The sequence below is a fragment of the Polypterus senegalus genome, chromosome 11 (assembly GCF_016835505.1).
Source record: "Polypterus senegalus isolate Bchr_013 chromosome 11, ASM1683550v1, whole genome shotgun sequence".
Taxonomy (NCBI): Eukaryota; Metazoa; Chordata; class Cladistia; order Polypteriformes; family Polypteridae; genus Polypterus; species Polypterus senegalus.
This window is the reverse complement of record NC_053164.1, coordinates 73,080,632-73,106,584: the sequence shown is the minus strand read 5'-3', so window position 1 is coordinate 73,106,584 and position 25,953 is coordinate 73,080,632. Positions and strand designations below refer to the sequence as shown.

Below are 25,953 nucleotides of genomic sequence, written 5' to 3'. Positions count from 1 at the left end.
GCTCTGACGTCACATCTGATGAAGACCATGGAGCGGCTGCTGCTTCACCACCTGAGGCCACAGGTCGGCCACGCCCTCGGCCCTCTGCAGTTCGCATACCAGGAGAAGGTGGGAGCGGAGGATGCCATCATCTATATGCTTCACCGATCCCTCTCCTATTTGGACAGAGGCAGTGGTGCTGTAAGAATTATGTTTTTGGACTTCTCTAGCGCCTTCAACATCATCCAACCTCTGCTCCTTAGAGACAAGCTGACTGAGATGGGAGTAGACTCACACCTTGTGGCATGGATTGTGGACTATCTTACAGACAGACCTCAATATGTGCGTCTTGGGAACTGCAGGTCTGACTTTGTGGTCAGCAATACAGGAGCGCCGCAGGGGACTGTACTTTCTCCGGTCCTGTTCAGCCTATATAACATCAGACTTCCAATATGACTCGGAGTCCTGCCACGTGCAAAAGTTCGCTGATGACACTTCTATTGTGGGCAGGAGGAGGAGTACAGAAAGGTAATCAAAGACTTTGTTAAATGGTGCGACTCAAACCACTTACATCTTAACACCAGCAAGACCAAGGAGCTGGTGGTGGATTTTAGGATGCCCAGGCCCCTCATGGACCCTGTGATTATCAGAGGTGACTGTGTGCAGAGGGTGCAGACCTATAAATATCTGGGAGTGCAGCTGGATGACAAATTGGACTGGACTGCCAATACTGATGCTCTATGTAAGAAAGGTCAGAGCAGACTATACTTTCTGAGAAGGTTGGCATCCTTCAACATCTGCAGTAAGATGCTGCAGATGTTCTACCAGACGGTTGTGGCGAGTGCCCTCTTCTACACGGTTGTGTGCTGGGGAGGCAGCATAAAGATGAAAGACGCCTCACGCCTAGACAAACTTGTTAAGAAGGCAGGCTCTATTGTAGGAGTAAAGTTGGACAGTTTAACATCTGTGGCAGAGCGACGGGCACTAAGCAAACTCCTGTCAATCATGAATAATCCACTGCATCCACTGAACAGTGTCATCTCCAGGCAGAGGAGTAGCTTCAATGACAGACTTTTGTCACTGTCCTGCTCCACTGACAGACTGAGGAGATCGTTCCTCCCCCACACTATGCGACTCTTCAATTCCACCCGGGGAAGTAAATGCTAACATTACTCAAAGTTATTGTCTGCTTTTTTATTTTATTTTTTTTCATTTGTCATTTTTATTACTATTTAATTTAATATTGCTTCTTTGTATCAGTATACTGTTGCTGGATTATGTGAATTTCCCCTTGGGATTAATAAAGTATCTATCTATCTATCTATCTATCTATCTATCTATCTATCTATCTATCTATCTATCTATCTATCTATCTATCTATCTAAAATGAAAAGATTTTCAATGATGGAAGACCTGTACACACCTGATGGAGGCTACACAGCCAAATGCTTTGTGTCTTAGCTGTTTGGGATGTGTAAGGTTTGCCTTTGCCTTTGTCTTTTGTAGAGGTGCGCTGACACAGCCCTTAACTAACTCCATGGAATTTCAAACTGTATGTTGTTTTAATCCTGCTTGCAGCCTTTTCAGCAATTAAATTTTTTTTTAAGTAAATGTGAAATCATAGCCCTTTTCCAAATGTGATTTTCTGATGTTCTTCCAATTTCTGTTTATCCTTCCCACCAGGAATTCTTAAATATTGTTATGTATTTGTTTATTTATGCTTTGTGTAATATACAGTACATTGTGTTGTGGAAGCATTTAAAATGAAATTCTGACAATATGGAACAAATTCATTTTTTGAATGTAAGTTTTTGATCACTTTGATTATGGCATTTTCTTTGTTGACAGAGGTAGGAATTTGTTTATATAACTGATGTCTGATGAGTGCTTACTAGTATATATTAATTTTAATTTTAATTTTAGTTTTAATTTTAATTTTGTGAAATTGAAAAAATGTAGGCTGTAGTTAGGAATAATAATAGGTTTGACTAAGTTAAAGATGAGTTACTTTTCTGTATTATCAATTACGTAATAAACTGACAGTCTTAAAAACAGTGGCTGATGCTTTGCAGTATCAGAAATAAAGTGTACAATTTGAAAAGAATACAAGGAGACTTTGGTGGTATGAGCATTTGTCTTTAGTTTATTTGTCCATTTTTACTTTTTTTTTACTTTACTTGTTTTGGTAAAGTTTTCATTGGCACGCTACCTGTAGTACCTTTTTCCACCTTCTCCTGGGGAATTCCCAGATACTGCAAGGATAGTACCTCCAACTGTCCTTGCTCTTTTCCCTTAGTCTTCTGTCAGCGAGCTGAGCCTGGTATACCACTTGCAGGAGGCAGCCATGAGAAAAATGCCTCAACTCCTTACTTCATGTTTACACCACCTTAACCGGTTCCTCAGCATCCAGGAAAAGATTGCCAAGTTCCTCAGACTTTTGCCGAGAGTAAACCCAGTAACCTTTCCCTGGACGTTAATTCTAGTCACCAGACATTGTGATCCTTTTGGCAACTGGCCAAAGCTAATGCCAAGACTGAGCAAGTAGAATTTAGTTTTGTCAAGTTTGACTGGCTTGTATTGAATGTTACTTGCTTTTAAAAAATTCAATAAAATGTTAAAAAAAAAAGAATGGGCAAGTAGAATGACCAGAAAAGCAAAAGCTTTATTTGAGGAATTTGCTGCTAAAGAAGCTACATTTGTTTTTGCAAGAAATTAATTTTTTTAGTTTTGACATGTACAAATAATGTCTTTCTTTAAGTTAATTTATAGTGTTATTCTGCCAATGACATTTTTTGCTTTACTGTGGTTGCTAGCACTTTGTGTTAATTCTGTTCATCATTACTACACCTTTTATCTCCTCACATTCCATCTATATAAGATGGTGGTGTACGGCTTCTGGCATCCTGGCTTTGGATCTCTTTTAATCAACAAGCTAAAAAAAGGCAGGCTCAGTTGTTGGATGCACTCTAGACCCTCTGGAGGAAATAACGAAGTAGAGTATGAAAATAAAACTGATCACCATTAAGGACAATGCAGCACATCCTCTCTGTGACACACTAACACCGGGACTCCTTTATACCAATGGTTAAATGCCTTTGTAATGCCTCACTGCTAAGAAGTTTTTTTCTTTTTAGTCTTTCTGTTGTGTATGTGAGAAGACTTTGTTGTTTGTTATAACATTTATTTATTTATTTATTTATTTAATTGATCTATCTATCTATCTATCTATCTATCTATCTATCTATCTATCTATCTATCTATCTATCTATCTATCTATCTATCTATCTATCTATCTATCTATCTTGTCTCTTACTTATCTATCTATGCATTTATCTTCCATTCACATTCTTTAGTTTAGCCAAAGCTAAAAGACATTTCCTAAAGGAGTGTCTTTGTTTCTTTGACTTTGCTCCTCACTTTTTTGTTTTGTTGATTGTTTCTTTTTGCTGTTTTTGCTATTCTGACCTTTGCCTGCTGCATACATTGCCTCTGTTTCTCTCCCTTTAATGTCTCTTTGTTTCCTGCATGCTTGAGGTCTAATCATTATATTTGCACCCACTTCAATGCTATACTTTGGTACAATGTCTGCAAAATGTCTCCTGGTGTAGGTGATTCATTGACCAATCTCACTACTACCTCCGCTCTGACTTGTGAAGGAGACCCAGAGGTACTTGAACTCCTCTACTTGGGTTTGCTGCTCACACCTCACCAGCAGTAGTGAGCCACTTTTTCTTTTCTTTTCTTTTTTACAGATGACCACCATGAAGTCAGGTCATTCTCGTTCCAACTGCACCAGACTCAATGCATGTACTGGATATCATAATTTTATGAAGCCAACAGAACAACATCAGTTACAAACAACAGAAAGACAACTATTAAGCTCTCAAACCTAACATTCTCCAATCCACTCCACTTAATTCAAATTGTGAAGAAGACAGGAAGCAAGATGCACCCTGGGCAGAGTGAATTGCCCACACTCAACCTTAAGAAGTATTCCACCCAACAATGATGGTTGAGAAAAAACTGTAATTTCATGTTTTCATGAAGAACAAAGATAAAAAAGTATCTGATATAATATAAGCCAATGGTAACCAACATTAAAAAACAACAAACAATATAAAAATATCCATAAAAAAAATCTCAAATTATTTGTTTCACATAGTTAACACGTGACATCAGCCAGCAGAATGCTCACATCTTAAACACATGCATTTTTACTAAAATATTATTAAATAAGTAATTTCTGGAAAACACTTTGGTGAACTAAAATGGAAAACTCTCAGGCTTGAACAAGCATTTGAACGGCAGAGCTGCCAACTCCTACACCACATTCATTTGTCACAAGTCCAGTCCAGTAACAGCTTATTCATTGGCTAATGTTGTGTTTCACATGGTAAGGAGAATACGAATTTTACTGAGAGAGGTGTACAAATAAATATTATACGTTGAAAAAAAGCAAGTGCAAATATTATCAGGAAGAGAATATGTTTTGGACTTGTGCATATCCAAGAATCTTCAACAAGCTGAAGGTCAGCTTGCCCCTGCAGTTTTACAGCCTACCACTAAATAATTTCAAGGTACTCTAGTTGTGAATATAAAAGTAACAACAAGAGACGGCTCTACAATTCAAATGCTTGTTCGCATCTGAGCGTGTTTCATTTTAGTTCACAATTTAACAATATTTTAGTACAAATGCATGTGTTTGGGGCATTGTGAGCATTCAGCTGGATGATTTCACTTATTGAGCATGCAACACAAGTAACGGGGGATTTTTTCATAAATGTTTTGTTGTTTGATCACCACTGACTTAAATTGTACCAGAAAGTTGTTTTTAATTGATGATCTCCATTAAATTATGAGATTACATTTTTTCATCACTGCAAACTACGTGAGGTAAGTAACAAACACAAAAAAATATTACTTTTCTTTTAACGCTAAGCGTGTGAACATAAATCTTGCTTTACAAGTTGACATTGTCTCTGACTGGTTTACTGTACTTGGACAAAACTTAGCACTGGTTTAACACTGTGACCATAGTAAACATTATCCTAAAATGTTATTAAACAGCATACACAATTTAAAAATCTATCTCCAAACTTTGCGTAAATGTTATAGTTTTTAAAGTACACCTAATAAAAACTGTGAGTATTATAGTCTGAAAAATACACAATGAGAAACCAAATAAAATAAATATTTACATTTTAACTATCTAGAAAAGCCTGAAACAAAAATATAAATATTTAATATAAATGTAAATTGGGAGGGTTTAAAACCAAATATCATTTTAAAATATACATTGCACAAATACCCTAAATTAGGAGAAGAAAGGTTAGGCATTGAAATAAACATTTAACAAAATTGTATGCCTAACTTGTATAAAACAAATATTTAGAATTTAGCATTTTTGGGGGTTGTATATATACAGTATATATAAACTGCTCAAAAAAATTAAAGGAACATTTTGAAAACATATCAGATCTCAATGGGAAAAAGAAATCCTCCTGGATATCTATACTGATATAGACTGGGTAATGTGTTAGGAACAAAAGGATGCCACATCGTTTGATGGAAATGAAAATGATCAACCTACAGAGCCCTGAATTCAAAGACGTCCCAAAAATCAGAGTGAAAAAATTATGTGGCAGGCTAGTCCATTTTGCCAAAATTTAATTGCAGCAACTCAAAATTGTATGCAGCACTTTGTATGGCCCCTGTGTTCTTGTATACATGCCTGACAACATCGGTGCATGCTTCTAATGAGATGACAGATGGTGTTGTGGGGGATCTCCTCCCAGATCTGGACCAGGGCATCACTGAGCTCCTGGACAGTCTGAGGTGCAACCTGGTGGCATTGGAGGGACCAAAACTTAATGTCCCAGAGGTGTTCTATTGGATTTAGGTCAGGAAAGTGTGGTGGCCAGTCAATGGTATCAATTCCTTCATCCTCCAGGAACTGCCTGCATACTCTCACCACATGAGGCCAGGAATTGTCGTGCACCAGGGGCCACTGTACCAGCATAGGGTCTGACAATGGGTCCAAGGATTTCATCCTGATACCTAATGGCAGCCAAGGTGCCTTTGTCAAGCCTGTAGCGGTCTGTGTGACCCTCCATGGATATGCCTCCCCAGACAATCATTAACCCACCACCAAACTGCTCATGCTGAATGATGTTACAGGCAGCATAATGTTCTCCATGGCTTCTCCAGACCCTTTCACTTCTGTCACGTGCTCAGGGTGAACCTGCTCTCATCTGTAAAACGCACAGGGCACCAGTGGTGCATCTGCCAATTCTGGTATTCTATGGCGAATGCCAATCAAGCTGCATGCTGCTGGGCAGTGGGCTCAGGGCCCATTAGAGGACATGGGGCCCTTGGGTCACCCTCATGAAGTCTTTCTGGTTGTTTGGTCAGAGACATTCACACCAGTGGCCTGCTGGAGGTCATTTTGTAGGGCTCTGGCAGTGTTCATCCTGTTCCTCCTTGCCCAAAGGAGCAGATACTGGTCCTGCTGATGGGTTATGGACCTTCTATGACCCTCTCCAGCTCTCCTAGAGTAACTGCTTGTCTCCTAGAATCTACTCCATGCCCTTGAGACTGTGCAGGGAGACACAGCAAACCTTCTGGCAATGACACATATTGATGTGCCATCCTGGAGAAGATGGACTACCTGTGCAACCTCTGTAGGGTCCAGGTATCGCCTCATGCTACCAGTAGTGACACTGACTGTAGCCAAATGCAAAACTAGTGAAGAAACAGTCAGAAAAGATGAGGAGGAAAAAATGTCAGTGGCCTCCACCTGTTAAACCATTCCTGTTTTGGGGTCATCTCATTGTTGCCCCTCTAGTGCATCTGTTGTTAATTTCATTAACACCACAGCAGCTGAAACTGATTAACAACCCCTCTGCTACTTAACTGACCAGATTAATATCCCTAAGTTTCATTGACTTTATGCTATACTCTGATTAAAAAGTGTTCCTTTAATTCTTTTGAGCAGTATATATACACACACACATATATATATATATATATATATATATATATATATATATATATATATATATATATATATATATATATAATCTACAGAAAGAAATGTTTATTTGACAAATGTATAAAAGTTCAACTTCAGGAAGCTCATGGTAGCCCATGTATAGTGAATGCAGCTGCTCGACACTGCCCATGAGTCTTCAAACACATCTTTCAGCCTATGTGGTACCGACATACATTGTTATTGACTCGTACTATTAGAGTCACCAGACAAAACCTAAAGATTCACCAACAAATAAAAGGTGTCACTGCAAAACGTAGTTGTACCCTTGTTTACTCTAAAAGCAAGCATCTGGTATAGAAGTATAATAGAATTGACGGAGCTATAAATGATACAGTTAGTTGTTGCTCTTACTTCATGATGAGGATGTAGACCATGTACATCGTTATAAGAATGATGGACTCCCACCTGCAAGGTAAAGAAACAAAAGATGATAGCAAAGACAACTGAGTGGTGTGAACAGCATTGCCACGACAGCAGATAGAAGGTTGATGGCATGATATCTATAATAGGATGCTGTGATCTTAAACATGATTGCTTGCCTCGTTTTAAAACCCAATCAAAGAGCTGCTAGTCTTTCTCATTCGGGCACTGACATGACAGAGAATAGGGCTTTAAAAATCCCAGTGCTGCATTTGGATGAGACTTGCAATGAAATCATTTGATGTGGCAGATGAGGAGGAGAGACAAACACTAAAAGAGGACGAGAGAGAAAGAAACAGGTGGTCAGAATAAAGGAGAAGGGAAAATGAAAACGAGAAGGAGCAAGAGGAAGAGAGGATTTTTCTATGAATAGGAGCATTACAAATTCACATTGGATGAATATGAATGTGCCAGTTATAGCTGGAAAACAGGTCATAAATGTGCTGCTGAATATATCAAGCTGCAAGTACTGGGCTCATTATAAATAAAGTATTGTTATTTTATCTATTTATATGTCTTCCCAGGATAAAAGTATAAGAGAATGGCAGGTGTCAGAAGGTGGAAGAGGAATGCTACTTAAACTTAAAGAAAATCAGCATTGCCTTGAATTTATTCTCTGATTATCATTATTAAAAGTTAAAAATGCATAATTTATTACTGCTACTATTTTTATGACAAATATCATAAACTTATTGGTCAAAAATTCTTCGATTAAAAATTATTGCATTTGAACACACTTTAAACAGCAGTTGAGAGTTTTATTTACTCTATGTATGTATGATTAAAGTATCATTTGTTATCTTTTTCTTGCATTGATTCGAGGTCCAATGGTCAATGTGTTTTAAAAACTTACCAAGCAACTTTCTCATCATAGATTACCTGGATAAAAAAGGATAGAGAAGAGATTGTGGTACACAGTAATTTGACAATTCCTACCTTGACCAAGTATTTACTAAAATTAACATGGAAAACATTTTTCTCCTTGTTGAACTGATATTTAATGTGATTCTGAGCTCAAGCACAAGATGTGAAAAGCTACAGCATGCTGGAATCATAAAAATATTGCTAAAATAATTTTAAACAATATAAACATTTCTCTAAAATTGATGCAAGGTAAAATATTATTTGCAAAAAAAAAATGCATGAATGTGACTGCAACTTCACATTGTTCAAATGGCATGGCAATAACCTGACAAAGCCAATGTGTTACTCCTAATGGAAGCACCACCTTCTGGTAGCTGCTGTGTAGAGTATGCAAAGTGTTACAATGCCGTGCACCAGTAATATGCACCTGTGGTTAAATCTGCACCACTGACATTTGATTGTGACTTTGAATAAATTATTTAACCTGATTGTGCTCTGCTTGTATAAATACTGTATGAAAACAGCTGTAGCGTAGGTGTAAAAAATTTTGTGACGGTGATAACTATGTGTGATGTTAGATTATAGTAGAGCAGCCACATTAGTGAGTTCTTAGAGTCTAGCTGATCATCTCAAAGTGTAGACAACCCAGCAACAGTTCTGGACGCTTAGCCCCTTAAATATTAGATGGCAGCAGATCAGCCACATAAGTGACTTGTGGAGCCCAGCTGATCACAGCAGTAGTCTAGAATCAAGTGTTGGTGTTTGGCATTTTAAATGTAAGACTGGGATCAGGTGTGCTCTGCAATCAAATCACTGTACAGTGGTGATGTAGAGGCTTTGAAGGGAAAAAATATATGGTACTAAAAATGGCACTGTTGTTGTCTAGAAATGTAATTCTTCAATATCATTTTACGGACTTTTAAAGTAAATTTTGTTCAAACAATTCTCTATCCGTTTTTCATTATTCTGTCAATTATTCAGGTATTTTAGTTATGGATTAGCATTATGGCATTATATTAATTATTATTTATTTTAATTTTATGATAATGGAATTTTGTTTTTACTATGGGCACCGGCATTTTTGCAAAGGGACATGAGTGCGGGTGTTGCTAAGTAATCAACTCGGATGTCACACTGAGTGACACCACTGGAGTGATGATATTTAAACTGGCTCCTCAGTACACTCCCTGTCTGAGATTGACTACTTCCAGTGCCATTTGAAGTGCTTCATGATTCAAATATTTAGATAGGAACTTGCAACTGTTACTCAACTTTGATTTTTGTCCTTATTTTGGGTTGTCACACACGTGTGAATAGGAGGCAGCTGAAGGGCTTAGAGAATAATGTTTACACATCAGGGGGTGCACTGACTCTCTTTCTAAGTTTCCTGCAAACTTATTTTTCCAACCAGTTTCTCAATCAGATACGTACTGCTGTCTTTGATTAAACTTCTTCTTAAATGAAAACAAGTGTGATGTAGTGGCTAAGGCACTAGACCTTGAACCCCAAGTTTGTCCATTCACTTTTCATCTCTGACTTACTATGTAACCCTGAGCATTTCACTTAATCTTTACTGTGCTGTTTGAAAAGAAAAATGATGTAAACAGTTATCTGTTGTAGTTGTCATTCTGTGTTTTGGTATAATGCTGTGTGTGATCCACTTTTGTAGACAGTTTGGAGATGTGGTACACAAGATCTTCTTTGCACTTTTTGTTTATTAGTACCAGAGTATATGTAAAATTTTATTTTGTATCTCCATTTCCATTTTAGCTTAATGTTGCTCCACTTGAACATTGTGCTCCCTCTGAGACCCTCTGAGTGTTTTGTACTGCCACAGTTTGACAGGTTTTATGTTGGCCATCAGCAAACATGGTATAACTCGACACATGCTTTATGTTGTCTTTGTATATGAAATGACTCAAATCATCAAACCAACAATGTATCCTGCAAACAAAGATATAATGTGATCTAGACAGGAGGTAATGGGCCACATCTGGAATTTATGCAGTAAGTACAGAGCTGTCAGTCCTATCAATAATGATCTCATTAATTTCATTAACCCTTAACTACTCACATCTTTTGTCATCTCATAAGTACTCGTGCAGTGTTCTTTATGCACCAGTGTTAAAATTACTATTTATATGAATGCTGTGAGGTTGTAATATAAAATATTGCGTTAATTTTAAATTGTACATATTTTTCATGCAATTTAATACCAATTTACTGAATGGTATGATACATTCTAGGACTATCTTAAAATAAACCTGCTCCACTTCTCCAGTGCTCATTCGTCAGTTGTCACAATTTCATCCACTGCAGGATTTGCACATGTATCACATTTCACTTCAGTTTTTGAATGTTCTTTACAGACAAATTCATTACAAGAAGAACATCTTATCGTTGTCGTACATACGTAAGTACTCACACAGTGTACCATATGCACCATACAGAACTCATAAAACAGGCTGGGGGCACACTGGAGAGAAACCATTGCAATGCTGTACTTGTAGTGAACCAAGCTGAGGATAGATGGCAAATGCTGTTGGTAGGTTCAAGCAAAAGAACATTAGTCAAAAATGATTGAGATTGGTGAACAAAATGCACAAGTGTGTGTAGTTAACGGTTAATGCTGTGTGAATATTACAGCTTGAAAAGGTCACTAGTCTAACAGAAGTATTTCTGCAGCAAGTGAAGGCTATATTAATAATTCTGTTAGCTGCCTCTTTATGGGAGACCCTAAAACCACCAAATCCTGTATACTTTCTTCCAGAACAAGGGCTATACTGGTGCTCAAATGTGAAATGTTTGCAGCTAATCCCACTAATGTGACATCAGTTTCATGCATTCGAACTAGATGGTACTTTATTTAGGACAAGTTTTTTTTAAAAAACAATATTTATATGAGCGAAAACCAGGAGAATAAAGTACACTAGCCAAAAGCCATAAAGAAATGTCAAGAAACCAAATAAACCTCAACTAGAATAGCCAACTAAGCACATGTGAAGTTTATTCAAATCTCGATGATTATAGGATGTGTATACCTTTATATGGCTGCTCTGATGATGTCACATGCAGTGCATCCCTGGGTCTTTCTGGGAAAGATTACAATGAAAACTACCAACATGAAACTACACAAAATGGTGGCACCCATAACAAAACAAAATGCTGATGTAATATAAGGGTAAATAAAATTTCAAGTCATTACAGACCTTGTAGGACTAAATAAATTGTACCATCAAATACCTTGGATAAGAAAATCTCCAACTGGATGTATGGCTTACAAATAGTAATTCAAAATGAAACAAATCACCAAATCTCAACAAGAATGTAGGACATAAAATACAGGATTTTTCCTTCTCCATCTCCTGTTTCTAGATGCACAGGATGTGCTGCCAAAAAGCAAACTTCTACAATCCCCACAGTCTTTTCTCCTAATTTCACACTCCTACTGCTCTCTCCTTGATAATCGTTTTTTGTCACTGAGCTTCTCCACTCTCCTCTCCAACTTACCTTACAAGACCATACACTGTGCGCCCAGCACCCCATTTTATTCACCATCTGATATCACTTGTGGGCACTGAGTTGAAACTCCTGTGTAATTACCCTTGATTTTTACAGAATATTCTAGTTACATAGAAAATGAGAGGGGAACAATGGTGTTTGGAGCAACTAAATTGTTTAATTTACTTTAAATAATATTTGAATTAGATGATGCAGTACATGGGTTCAGATGTGGAAGGTAGTGTTTTACTAATATGCTGGAATTCTATTAGGAAACAAAGCATTTGATCTGAAAGGTGCATATGATATTATTTATCTTGATTTTCAAAAGGTTTTTGATAAGGTATAATATAAAAGGTTAGTGATCAAACTAATAGAAATGGGAATTCAGGGTATGGTTTCAAAATACCCTGGTATTTTGGTGGGTACAAAATTGGCCTCGGAGAACTTTTTCAGAATTAGGTGATATTAGAAGTGGTGTCCCTCAGGGATACTTAGACTGCTGCTCTTTTTAATATGCAGAAATGATCTGAATAACAATATAATCAGTAAAGCTGGTTAATTTTACAGATGATACCAAAATCTGTGAGAGGTCAGATGATGCAGAATCAGCTAAACTGTTGCAGAGGGATTTGGATAGGATACAGACCTGGGCAGATTTATGGCAGATGAAATTTAATATAAGTAAATATAATGTATTACATGGAGAAAGTAAAAATGTGAATGGGAGATTTGAAACTTGAAACTATGCTTTATGAAAAGGTCCTGGGAGTAGTAATGGAGTTATCACTGTCTACATCCAGACAGTTTAAAGAACTGATCAAGAAAGCTAATAAGATGTTAAATTATATATCACAATGTGTGGAGCACAAGTCTTGGGTGATTATGCTTAAGTTACGTAACACATTAATGAGGCCTCACCCCGTAGTAATGTGCTCATTTTTGGTCTCCGTGTTACAAAAAAAACCTTGCAGTGCTAAAGAAGGTCCAGAGAAGAGCAGCTAGACTTATTCCAGAACTATGAAGTATGAGCTGTGAGGAGAGATTGAATAAGTTTAACCTTTTCATTTTATGAAAAATGAGATTAAGAGGGCCCACAATTTAAGTGTTTAAAACAGTGGATCCTAGTTGGCACATTAAAATAAATTCTTCAAGAACAACGCAGGAAAATGATTACAAATGTGTTAAGGGTAGATTTTACACATAGGTAATTTTTTTTTTTACACAAAGAAGTATAGACATATGGATTAAATGACCAAATGGTATTGGGGAGGGCAGAACCTTAGGGACCTTCAGATCTCAACTTGATGTTAATTTGGAAAATTTACATGAATAGGATGGACGGGTATGTTGGGAAGAATGGCCTGTCCTCATCATAACTTTTCTAATGTTCTAATCCATTTTCATAAATTAATAAGTATCTGTGGTTCTGTCTGTGTATCAATCCGGTTGCTATGTCTCTGTTATTCTAACAGATGATGCATCACAAACATTTTACTAATAAAATGCATTACATGTGTCATTCCCATAGATGCTGCATCACAAATTTTAACACTGGTTTTATGAATCCCATACCAAATGGCATGTAATGGAGATACACGAGTTGTATTTGTCATTCCAAGAGATGGCACATCACAAAAATTTTATACAGATTAGATAAACTTTATAAATTCCATGGGGAAATTCAGATGGATGTAGAAGCAGAAACATAAACAAGGATACAAACTCACAGGACAGATAATACAGCCAATTGATCAATTAATCAATCAATCAAAAAGTAAATAAATATAAATACATTTTATTACTATAAATTTTTGTGATGTGCCATCTGTTGCAATGACAAATGCAGTCAGTGTATTTTATTGCTAACTGCACTGCAAAATACTTCTTCTTCTTTTGGCTGCTCCCATTAGGGGGTCGCCACAGTAGATCATCTTTTTCCATAACCCCAGTAAATTGTGCACTGTAAAAGCTAATGCTGAGGTCTATGTTGATCACTTAGATTTCAACCTATCTTAAACAGGATGCACAGCTAGTGTTCTAATAAGAGCTAAGGCAAAACAACTTTCAGTTTGCTGTCTCAATGTTTTGACATTATACTGCTGCTCAGTAAATTCCATCCAGTCTTTGGACATTTTTTTCCCTAAACAAACAGGTACAGCTGAAGAGCCAAGAGCTCATCAATAACCAAAAAACCGGACCACAGTCTTGTTGAACCAGACACTCTGTTTGTATCTACAGCTACTTCCTTGAGTGAAGTTAAACCAGATAAGATTTGATATTTAAACAACAAATGCAAAGGTATGGAAAAAGTCTTAGTCAAAAAAGGCAATAAGCTTGAAACATGGAAACCCAATGAGAAAGGAAGCACATTAGTAGAAAGGAATGGAGGAACTCTGGGATTAACATCGGTGAAAAAACAAAACTAAAACACAACTTCCTTAAATGAAAGGCGTACTTAATAAGTAGATGTTAAATGAGTGCTTCTTGAGACTGTGTCTTAGCAACAGAATATGCTGCGTACAGGAACAGCCAGCATTTGAACACAAGGGACATTAAAGACATTTAACTATTGTTAAATGAGACAATGGCAGACCCTAAGTTCATAAATATTTAAATTATTATCAGATCATATCTTCCATTTCAACTGATATACATACAGTACATGTCACATAAATTAAACCACTGGCGGTATAAAAAATAAAACAAATGGTAAATATAAAACAGCGAGCATAAATCTTTTTGTCAATAGAAGTGAAAAGGATGTGTAAATCTTAATTTACAATATTATCAAGTAGCTTGGATTTTTAAATATTATACATTTAGGTTTGAGTCACAGGGCTCCAGAGCCTATCCTTGATGCACTGGGCACAAAGCAGGAGCCGACCCTGAACAGAGTGCCACTCTATTATAGAGCTCAAAAGCAGACAAAGCCATATTGGGCTATTCAACATAACCGACTATATTTGTGTTTGGGATGTGAGAAGAAAGCCAAACTGCTGAGAGAAAAAAAATATTGCAAGCCCAGAGTCTACAAAAACAGAGACATTTTTCTGGGACTGTGAGGCTGCAGTGCTAACCACTGCACTAGCTAAATTTAAGGATAATTATAATATCAATAGCATTAAAGGCTCTGACCTCCTTGCACCCGTGAAAAGATACAAAAAAGAATAGATAGATAAAAAGAACACATTACTTTAGTACATGCAATTATTTCATTTTTTGATGACTTAATTTGCTATTATTTAATCATTAGGCTAGCAACATATTCTTCTGTTTCATGCTGTACTACTAAGTACTAAGTAGCTTATTGGGCTACAAGCTGCCCTATTCAAGAAATCTCTATTCCAAACTGACTATTGTATTAGTATTATTGTTATTATTGAGTAAATACTCTGTTTGCACAATTATCACGTAAATGGTATTCCTCAGGATTCATTTTAAGCTGAACAAAATAAAATGCTCTCGGTCAATCCATAATTTTATTTTTTATCAAACTTGAATGGTTAACAAAGGAAAAGTAAAGTTTGTCTTTCTCAGTGTAATATATTAGTGTGCACAATTACTAGTCAACTACGAGAATCACACATCTTTTTTTCCTACTCACATGTTTACTCTCAAGTTTTAAAGTAAATATAACAAATAAGTAACATAAAATGACATATAACATTTTTGGTCTTTCAAAAATATTCAATGTCCAATATATCCACCCTTCTGTTCAATAACTGTCATTAAGCTCCCATCCATCGAGTCTGACAGTTTCTTGATGATCTTTTGCTGAATCAGCAATCACGGCTAATGCTGTTCAAAGAGGTGCATTGTTGTCCCTAATTGTAAATCTCACATTTGAGAAGAGCCCAGAAGTTCTCAAAAGCACATAAGTCCGGTAAAGAAGGGAGTCAGTTCACTATTCGGTCATCTTGGAGGGCCTTGCTAGCTATCCAAGCAGTGGAGTTCTTGGATGCATGGAATAGAGCATTGTACTGCATAAAAATCATGGCTTCCTTGAATGCTACTGACTTCTTCTTGTAACACTGATTGAAGAAAGTATCTTCCAGATACTGGCAGTAGGACTGGGAATTGATCTTCTGTCCATCTTCAACCCAACAACGTCTACTAGCTCATCCTTAATAATAGTAGCCCACACTAGCACCATTTCACATGCTTGCTGTTGATGCCCTGAGTCCATTAGTGGTCCAGCCATGGGCCCACAAGTCTGGTCCATCATGAGTCACCCTCACTTCATGTGTCCATAAAACCTGAAAAATCAGTCTTTGGGTATTTTTTGGCCCAATCTCTTCTTTTGTGGTAATCGTGTTTCAGCCTTCTTTACCTTAGCTCGGTCTCTGAGACCTTAAAACGTTGTAGTTTTGGACACTCCAGGTAGGTTGCAGTTCAGGAATTTGGTGGCATTAGAGACTAATGGGTTTCTGGAAGCTTCATGTTTAATTCTTCTGAAGTCTTTTCCAGTTAATTTACGCTTTTTGGTTCTCCACATATTTTTTAAAAATCTTCGATTGTCCAGTGGTCACACCCCAGTAGTTTAGCAATTTCTAGAGTGCTTCATTTTACAATTTTTCACTTCAGTTAAATCTATTTTGGCCCATTTTCAGTGAGGTAACAAAGCTGCCTAATAATCATGCACATTAATATATGATGTTAATCATATTAAGCCATGCCTTCACAACTTTGAACAATTACATCCATCCATTTTCTAACCCGCTGAATCCAAATACAGGATCACAGGGGTCTGCTGGAGCCAATCCCAGCCAACAAGGCAGGAACCAATCCTGGGCAGGGTGCCAACCCACCGCAGGACACACACAAACACACCAAGCACACACTAGGGCCAATTTAGAATTGCCAGTCCACCTAACCTGCATGTCTTTGGATTATGGGAGGAAACCCACGCAGACACGGGGAGAACATGCAAACTCCACGCAGGGAGGACCTGGGAAGCGAACCCGGGTCTCCTAACTGCGAGGCAGCAGCACTACCACTGCGCCACCGTGCCACCCGAACAATTACATAGCGCCTGAAAATGATTACATCCAAAAAGCATTCAGGTTTATATTCTTCAGAATTGGAAAATGAACAGAGAAATAATGATAAAGCTGACTTGCCTAATAATTGTGCACGGAGTGCAAATGCCTGAACCTTCTACTGAAGCAAGTTACTAGCATATGTTTTCACAATTGGAGCACAAGGTGTTTATCTCAGGGCCACACAGTGAATTGGAGAGAGGACATGGTTTAAAGTGGATTGCCTTAGCCATTGCAACACACTGCCTGCCTATGAGTTACAATAAAGTATGGTAACAAAATTCAAAGAACAATGCATTTACAGTAAACACATGTATTATTTATAACATAATATAAAGCACAACTGAAGCTTTTTTAAAAATGTGAGAAATTATTTAGATTTTTCAAGTACAAATCACTAGTGGCCCATATAATTAAAATTTAGAAGTATAAAATAATTCAGTTTTATTTAATTTTTCTGTTTATCTGTTAAAAGAAACTCAATTAAAACTAGTAGAATGAAACAGATAAAGGAACATACCAGAATAAGTGCAATGACAGTGAAGGTGTAATATGAGGAATCCCGGAATAATGACCACCAAGTCAGAGGTACAGTCTTCTCAAAAAAAAAAAAGCAAAACAAAAACAAAAAAGAGAGAAAAAGTAATAAATTATAATCTGGCTCACATTTCATAAAATATTACAGAGTAGCTCTAAGGCCTCCAGCAAACATCCATTTTTCTCTGTCATTTTTTTAATTTACCTTAGAGGCCTAAAAGTACAGGACACATTATTTATAATCATTGCAAGCAAAGATAGCTTAATGTGGATTTTCCATAAAACTATATGAATAACAACATTTGATGATTTTGCAGGTAATACATTATGCAGCTTTTTTTTTAGTGTCGAGCTTTAAGCATTAATACAAATGAGAAGGTAAGCTGTTTGTAGAAAAATGATTTGATTTGTAATGCTCATGTACTCATACGTATCTTACCTAATATTTTTGGCATATTCTATATATTTTGCATTTTTATATATTCAACAGAAATTTGGTTTGCTTACAATGTATTTCATATTCAAAGCAGAATTTAAACGCTAGCTTTATCAAAACAAGGCAGCATCTGCAAAGATCAGTACACTGTGATATCTTCAACTGATAATGGATCACAATTTTAAAGTTTATTAATACTTTGTGCATACAATCACACAAATGCACTAACAATGTAATGCAAAATCATATGAGAAAGGTAAGTAAGCCATTACTGCTGTAAATACCACAGCTTACTTTTACTACATTACTAGTAAAGTTGCTTCAGTCATCCAGATGATTAACTAAACAATGCGACATTATGTAAATACTTTCACGTCATGGAAAAACAGGAGATAGATATCAGGTAGAAGCATACAAATTCATCACATTATGTTTTGTAAGTAAGAATTAAAATATTTAATTGTCTGGAAGGCAATGAATTACTCATTTTGACGTTATACATGCCTGCTTATATTCTGCAGGACGTATTTATGCTTCCATGTCATTTTTAAAAGAATGGAGTTGCAATAACTATTAGAATAGCTGTATGGGTGGTTGTGCTCTGAGCTGAACTACATGTCACATGTGTGAATTATTATGAGAACATGTTGGCAGTGTTGTAAAAGAGGTCACACACAAACATCCAGGGAATATAGACCTGCACGGAGAGTTATGATGATGGTCCACTAACAGGAATGCAGTGTGGACAGAACTTCTACTATTTCATGAGAAGAAAGAGGGAGGTAGCACCCCACGTGAGGCTGAAAAAACGTCTGCTGTGTGCTTAGCCTTAATACATCTCATAGAATCTGCTTATGGTCATTTACTGACTTTGTGTATTATGGTTATCAGTGTGCTCTTTGAGCATATCATATTGTACTAATGTTTGTCATAGATATCATGTATGCAGTGTTATAAATGAAAATTCTATCTGTCTATCCACATTTTCAGGTTTGTATATTTTATTTAGTTTTCTTCAGTAACAATAGTAATTATGACCTACCACAATGTAAAATATGTTTTGTTAACAACACAAAAAAATCAATGAAAATATGCTGTAATTTTGTAGGGCTGTGGTTGCAATCTGAGGGAAGGCATGTTCGCTATCAATATCTTATATATAAATGTCTATGCGAGGAAGTGTGTGTGTCTGTCCGGCCCAGAAGTGAGAGGTGGAGTCAGGGTGAGGGCTCCGCCTCCAAGGAAACAGAAAACTCGCTTAGCCGCTAATAACACAAGAAAGGCCAACACGTCGGCAAAACAAAACCTCAGAGGAAAGACAAAGTTGCTTAGCTGCCAACATCGGCAAAACGGTATCCCTTTAACTTTTTCTCCCGCTGCTAATACACAAGCGAGGCAAGTACGTCGGCAAAACGAATCCTTCTAGAAGAGAGATGCCCAGAATAGTTCCTTTCAATTACCTGACATGTCTATATTTCCATTTTTTTCTGATGATTTCAACAGTTTCTAAGACCCTGGGCTTTTTACAGCATGGGCTTATACCGCTAGTGCCTATTAGTTATTAATAAAGCAAATAGGGAGAGATGAGCACAGGCAGAATAGATAAATTATAATTAAACAGCAAATCTTGCACCCTCCCTGAGTCTCCTGGTAAGAGTGTTGATCCCTGTGTAGATGGACTTCCAAAACCTCTTCTTCTTTCTCAACATCTTCTTCTAGCCTGGCTTCTCTTTTTCCAGCTAGTTGAACTTTGTTTGAATTCTCCATCTAACTATTTATGTTGAAACATATCAGGTGGCTTTTATGGGAATTTCCATATATTGTGTTTTTTTATTTTTATGCTGTGGTTGACCACTTCACAGCAGATATACTGTAGCTGGGCAACGACAGCTTGCACAACTTTTTCCCATGATGCGCATTATTTCTTGTAGTTAGATTGGTTCTGTGTTGAATTGCATCCATAGGTGCTTCTTTGTGCCGAATCAGGAGATGATTAGTTTATTTCAGTATCCATTTCGCAAAACAGACTTTCAAGTAATGTATCAATAAACACCTCACGGCATTTCATGGACTTCTTTAAAGGGGCAGAAACATTTTTTTTTCCTGGGAAAATCATCATGCAGGGTCAACAACAGTTGTGTTTGTGTACCACCGCATTTGCAATTTTTGTGTGGTTTGCTTACCAAATATGGCTCTGTGAACAGAAAACCTATTATCTGATAACTAGAAGAGGACATGAAAATGATGCATTACTTTGCATATTATAGAAAGGAAATGTTTCATCTAGGCAGCTTTACAGAATATGGCAAGCTGTACTGAAGGCATACAGTGAAGTGACCACTTCAATGTCACTTAGAAGTTGTATCAGATGAATTTAATTTAACTGTATGATGCTGCCTATTTATTCTCTGGCAGACTTCTACATAAACATAACCTCTAGTTTATCTCAAATCACATATTTACTGTCTTTGGGCCTGTTATTTAATGATTTCGAATGTCTGACTAATATTTATAACATAGAATCCAAGTCTTTGTGCCTCCAGTGTCCGCATTGCGCTAGAAGAGCAGTTACATTGAGCAGGAGGAAGCCCCACACATGTGCATCACTCTTGTGGTGTAAGATTTAGGCTTTTGATTGTCAGTCAACAGGGCATTCAGTTCTTACCACCTCAGTATGTTATTTGATTGGTGGGATCACAAGGGAATTTACATCCACACGTGAGAGAGGCCATGAAGCTTAATCAGGTGCTAAGACTGATCCGGTAGACTGGTACTTGTGTGAACTGTTTTATGGGAATTTTCATATATTGTGTTTTTTTTCAAGCTGACCACTTACCAGCAGAAATACTGGAGCTGGGCAACCATTGATGTTTCCCATGATGCACATTATTTCTTGTAGTTAGATTGGTCCTGTGTCATACCACTCACAAGTTTTATTTAGTACTGCATCAAGGCCACCCTTTCTAAAGGGTTTTGGTATGGTTGTTTAGGTCCCCACCAGAGTATGACTGTCATGTTCACATCTACCTAAACAAATAGGACTAAGTGGGAATTCACTGTGGAGTTTAAAAAAACACCAAATGAACTAGCAAAAGTATCTCAAGTCTAAAGCCCCTCCAGGGATAAATGCTAACTAAGCCTGGAATCATTTTCAGGCTCTAAGTCAGCTTATAAAATCTTAGGGCCAACAAGATAAAGTACCCACTGGTGACACTTGAAGATTACTTCAAACCTCAAGCCTTCTGTAGGGCTGAAAGCACAACTTTAAGGTTGCTGCTTCACTTAAAAGGTCTGTTCTGTCCTTGGGGCAATGCCATCAGATCTGGCGTTGCCATCAGATAGTTTCTAGGCTAACAAGTGACATCCTGTCAATACTCCATCATTAAAAAGGTGACTTGGTCCAAATCTTGATTCATCATCAGTTTCTGCTCTCTGACCATCATGAAGCACTCTGCTCTCCTTACGCAGTTTCGCCGTCTCTGTGACTCTGTTTCTTTGTGATGGGTCAGACATCTCTGGCACATGTTGAATTCCTATCATTATAACCCTCTTTCCTTCTGCATACCACTTCATTATTAGGCTTACTGTCTAAAGGTGTCCTTTCTTTTAAACTGGCATGGTGACATGTGTCCATTGTGTGTTTTCCTTTACCTCTCAAAGCCTTGCTGGCTCTTTCTTAGTCATATGCTGTCCTACATTGCCTGACAACACCTTGTCCACTGGTCAACACAATGCAGACCATATTCATGTACTGTATATACAGAAGAACCTGTCTGGGTCTTTATAAAATGTGGTGGACGGCCAGTCAAGGGCCTCGGCAGGGATGCCTTCATAATGGAAGGACTGGGGGAGAGAGTGTTGTCAGGGCATTATCTCCCTCAGATAACTAGATTGTAGGCCTCGGATTCCTACAGGGCATTCATGGAATTGGGAGTTTATAGAGTCAGCCATGTTGGGTTCTGTGAGTTTTGCCTGACCATACTTCATTGATCTTCTGCCTCACCCGGACCTCAGATAACTGGAAGTATTCCCGGGTGAAACATAAAAGAAGCCTGCTGCCTTCATTCAAGGAGCCAAAGTCGGGAGGTGGACGACAACGCTTGCGTAGAGGAAACAGAGAGAGAGAGAGAATTGCAATCTGTGTTATTGTGGCTATGCTTTGTATCTGTACTTGTTGCTGTGGAAAACACTTACCTGAGAAGAGTTTCCCATGAATAAAAACTCTTTTGTGCTTTTACACTTGTGTCTGAGCTTGTCTGTGTCAGGCTAGGGAGCTGGAGTGACCCTTGTTGGTCACAAGACATACAATATTAAACATTAGAAATGTATGCAATAGTGAAAAAGATAACCTTTCAGGTTTTCCAAAGCTCAACAAGCAACTGGAAAAAATATAACTACTAATGAAATATCTATCCTAGCCACAGCTGAACCGTGCTTAGATTTACTCGGCCGCTTCAAACCTTCATGAACAGATGACCGATTTAATGTTAGATTATCAGGGATTAACATTCAGCCTCATGAATTCCCAGAATGAATGCCACTAAAAAATATTTTGTCTCCTCCTATGGTTTTATTCTGAGATGCCACTACACAGCACAGAACTATTTTGAAAGTGGAAATGAGGTTGTTTCATTCTGCCTTATTTGCTCTGTTCTAGCTGAGCATTTGCAATTTGCCTGGCAGTATTATATTAAGTACAGATGAGGGGACTGCCCTGTCTTCTCCTTTTAATATAATGATCCAGTGCTGGAAAACAGGAGCAGAGGATAATGCCATTAAATGACTCATTTTGCTACAGTTTTTGAGGGGGCTTTGAATGTTTTATTTTGCCTTCCTTATAAGAGTACAATATGTGTGCCATTTGTAAAAACCTGTAACATTGTGTCCCAATCTAAGACAGCATACCTCCTTCTCTTGCTCAGTCAATTGTTGGGTGCCCTTCATGTGACATTTCATAGTACAGCTCTAGACTGAGGGACAATGACAGAGGGGAGGGAAGATAAAACTTTGGACTCTGCCAGCCTTGTGGTACTCTGAATATCAACAGCAGCTAGATGTTCAACTGCTTAACATAAACCTTGGAGACAGCTAAATGTAGTGTTTGCTGGATCGTCCCTGGAGCTGAGCAGAATACAGGAATAAGGGAGGGAAAGGGGCTGTCAGAGGCAGAGCTGCAAGTACCCACCCGTGACTATTTTACAGAATATTTTGCAAAGAATTGAGGAAGATGCTTATGGGTGTGATTTTTATCCATAATCATCTTTATTAGCACTTAGTGAAGAGTGGATGAGTATGGCACCCACTGTCAATATTACATCTTCTCTACTGTCAATATCGAAATGGAAGAATGGACAGTTTTTTTATTGTTTTATTTTCATTACCCCTGACCGCTTAATATATAATTGCATCCATTGTAACTCCTCTACCTTTGACCTTAAAGGAAGCCATGCAGGCAACATCCTTATTAGATGGTCCACTGAGAGATTCTCCAAGAAAGAATGCCAAGCTGTTTTCATCCTACTGCAAAGAATAATCTCATCATATATAAAGACCAAACTTGTACTTCTAAATGACTTTTAAAGTAGAAAAATAAGCCCCCTTCCCACCAAAAAAGAGTGTTTCGACCAAAAATGGATTCAGTGCAATTAAAATGATATAAAAACCTCAATAGGTTCATCCTAGATGGGTGGGTGACTTTACCACCCATTAGCAGGACAGGTGGCATCACACACAGTGCTTGCCTCTTTTTTACTTTTGCAAAATGCAGAGCCATCAGATATTTCATATTATGTTATTTTATAAAGCAGAATTACTGCTCATAATGGCAGTAACTATAATATCCAGTATGCAGGGTCTGGTTGATAACTTAAATTTTTATGCAGTATGCGTAATAGTATGTACTATATAGATTAGTAAATAACATAGATTAACAATACAGGCAACATCTTAGTGTAAGAAAATATTTTAAATATGTGACATTTACCATGTAAGATAGTGCATTTTACAAATTAATCTTGGCCTTATAATATTAATTGTTTACTTTTCCTTTTAGAATATATGCATATTTTATAGGGATAGACAAATATGAAATGCAAGAAAAAACACAACATATTTGCTCAAATCCATTGTTTTGATATATATTTCGGAATGTGATTATTGAATGCTGGTATTGTTTTAAACAGGACAGTGCTGCTACTTCATGGCTAAACCCCTGCCATGACTTTCTCTGGTTGGAATTTATATGTGTTCCCCAGATCTTTGTGACTTTTGTTCACCTGTCACTACAGTTTATCCACATCCTAAAGCTGAGCATGTTAGGTTTATTGACAACATGACGCTGTCCATTGGTGGGTGAGTATGGTCATGTGTGCAATGGATTTATGCCCCACGCAGGGCTGGTTCCCACCTTGCATTTGGGATAAGCAAGGGATTCTTGTGACTAAACAGGATAAGTGGAATGCAAAATAAATGGATGGACAGTTATTCAAATAATACATCTCAAAGACAAATGAAATCAACATATTTAAGACAACACTTCTTCATTATTTTGAATTTGTAATATTTATACTGCTATGCTGTCTTACTTTGGGCGATTCCCAATTAAAATCATTGCAAGAGTTTTGAAAGCCAATAGATCCTGACAATGTGTCACTTCTACTCTGAAACAATGGCATTTTTTTGTTGTTATTATAGTAGTAGTATTAGGATACCTCTAAAAACTTCTTCTTGATATGTTTGAAGCTCAATTTTGAAAAAATAAAGCTTAACTACAATTAGATAGACAAAGAAAATGAGCAAACTTGTTTCAGTGAGTTCTGCATATGGAGGAAATGTTCTGTTTGTAAATTATATTTATGACAAAGTTGTTCAAAGGATGGTTATTTTTACCAGTATAGTAGTCAGTGAGAGTCAGAATGCCATGTTCTTTTCATTTATTAAATTTATTTATACTACTGTGACCAGTAGAGGGCATTGCAGCATCCCAAACACCAGCACAACCACAGAAGTCCTGGGTTCAAACACAAGGTTTATTAGCAGAATACCTTATAAAAAGGCATCTCACAAGTTGTACAATCACAAATGTATCTTGTCTCTCTTCTCACTTGTCTCTCTGTCTCATTTTCATTTCTCCACTCTACCCAGATGAGTGTGTCCAGCTCCATTCCCTTCTCTGACTTGTCTGGATGAATCCGTGGGGCTTCCTTTCCTGGGAGTACTTCTAGTGTTAGGGCATAGCCAGATGAAAGCACTTCCGGGTAGAACAGAAGCCCCCAAGACCAGGGATCACAAATCCCTACTGCACCCTCTTGCACCATCCCTGAAATCCAACATGGCTGCCTCATGGGACTACAATTCCCAGAATGCTTTGTAGAAATCCATACTGGGATGCTACTAATTAACATGTTGGGGGAGCATGTAGCCCTGGTCGATTGTCTACCCCAGTCATTCATGTTAGCCTCAAGGCTGGGTATTCGTCCTCGATCCAGCCCTGCTGGGACACCAACGAACCAAGTTCCATCTTTTATCAACTTCCTATGCTTTTCTTCTTTTGCTTCCGATAGGCTGCTTATGTAAAAATTTTCTACACTTAACATTCTCTAGATGAAAAGTAAAATATCCAGTAGCAGTGTCAATGAAAGCTGAATAGCTGGCAATTAAGTTTAAAAAACCAACCAGCGTCTTCATCATTGTCTGCTTTCTGCTGTGCTGCTAAACTATGACAAATGTGTTCTGGGATTCTTGAGGTAAGTTTCGAGGTAATGTCATTATACTCCCTAATCATGGTGCCAGGAGAGCTGACATGTTGGATGTTGATTAGAATTTCACTGTTCTTTGTATATGTGACAGTAATGACCCATAAATCCTATTATATCCTAACAGTTTTGTTTGCAAATTAGAGCAAAATATTACATAAGTAATAGTTTTGGCAGTAGTATTCTATTACTGGAAAAATGATGTAAATATTTCTTTATTTATATGCAGGTAATACTAAGTTTATTTTCATTAAATATAGCATACATACTTCTCGGTCAGCCTAAATCCTAAAGCATATTTTTGAGTGGCAGTAGTGACTTAGGAAACCATGCCTATATGACAATTTTCCAGTGTTTCTATAGCAGTAC

At 37.4% G+C, this 25,953-nt stretch overlaps 1 protein-coding gene across 1 annotated transcript in view; it reads right to left on the bottom strand.

The window, feature by feature from the left end:
- Nucleotides 1–25,953, bottom strand: part of LOC120539192 (sodium/potassium/calcium exchanger 3-like) — a 388,417-nt gene that overhangs the window by 71,930 nt on the left and 290,534 nt on the right. Inside the window, exons 7-9 of the mRNA XM_039769038.1 lie at nt 17,378–17,452; nt 8,304–8,329; nt 7,382–7,435 (exon numbers count right to left, since the gene is read on the bottom strand). Coding sequence (XP_039624972.1) covers nt 7,382–7,435; nt 8,304–8,329; nt 17,378–17,452 — 155 coding nt within the window. The remainder of the gene's footprint in view (nt 1–7,381; nt 7,436–8,303; nt 8,330–17,377; nt 17,453–25,953) is intronic.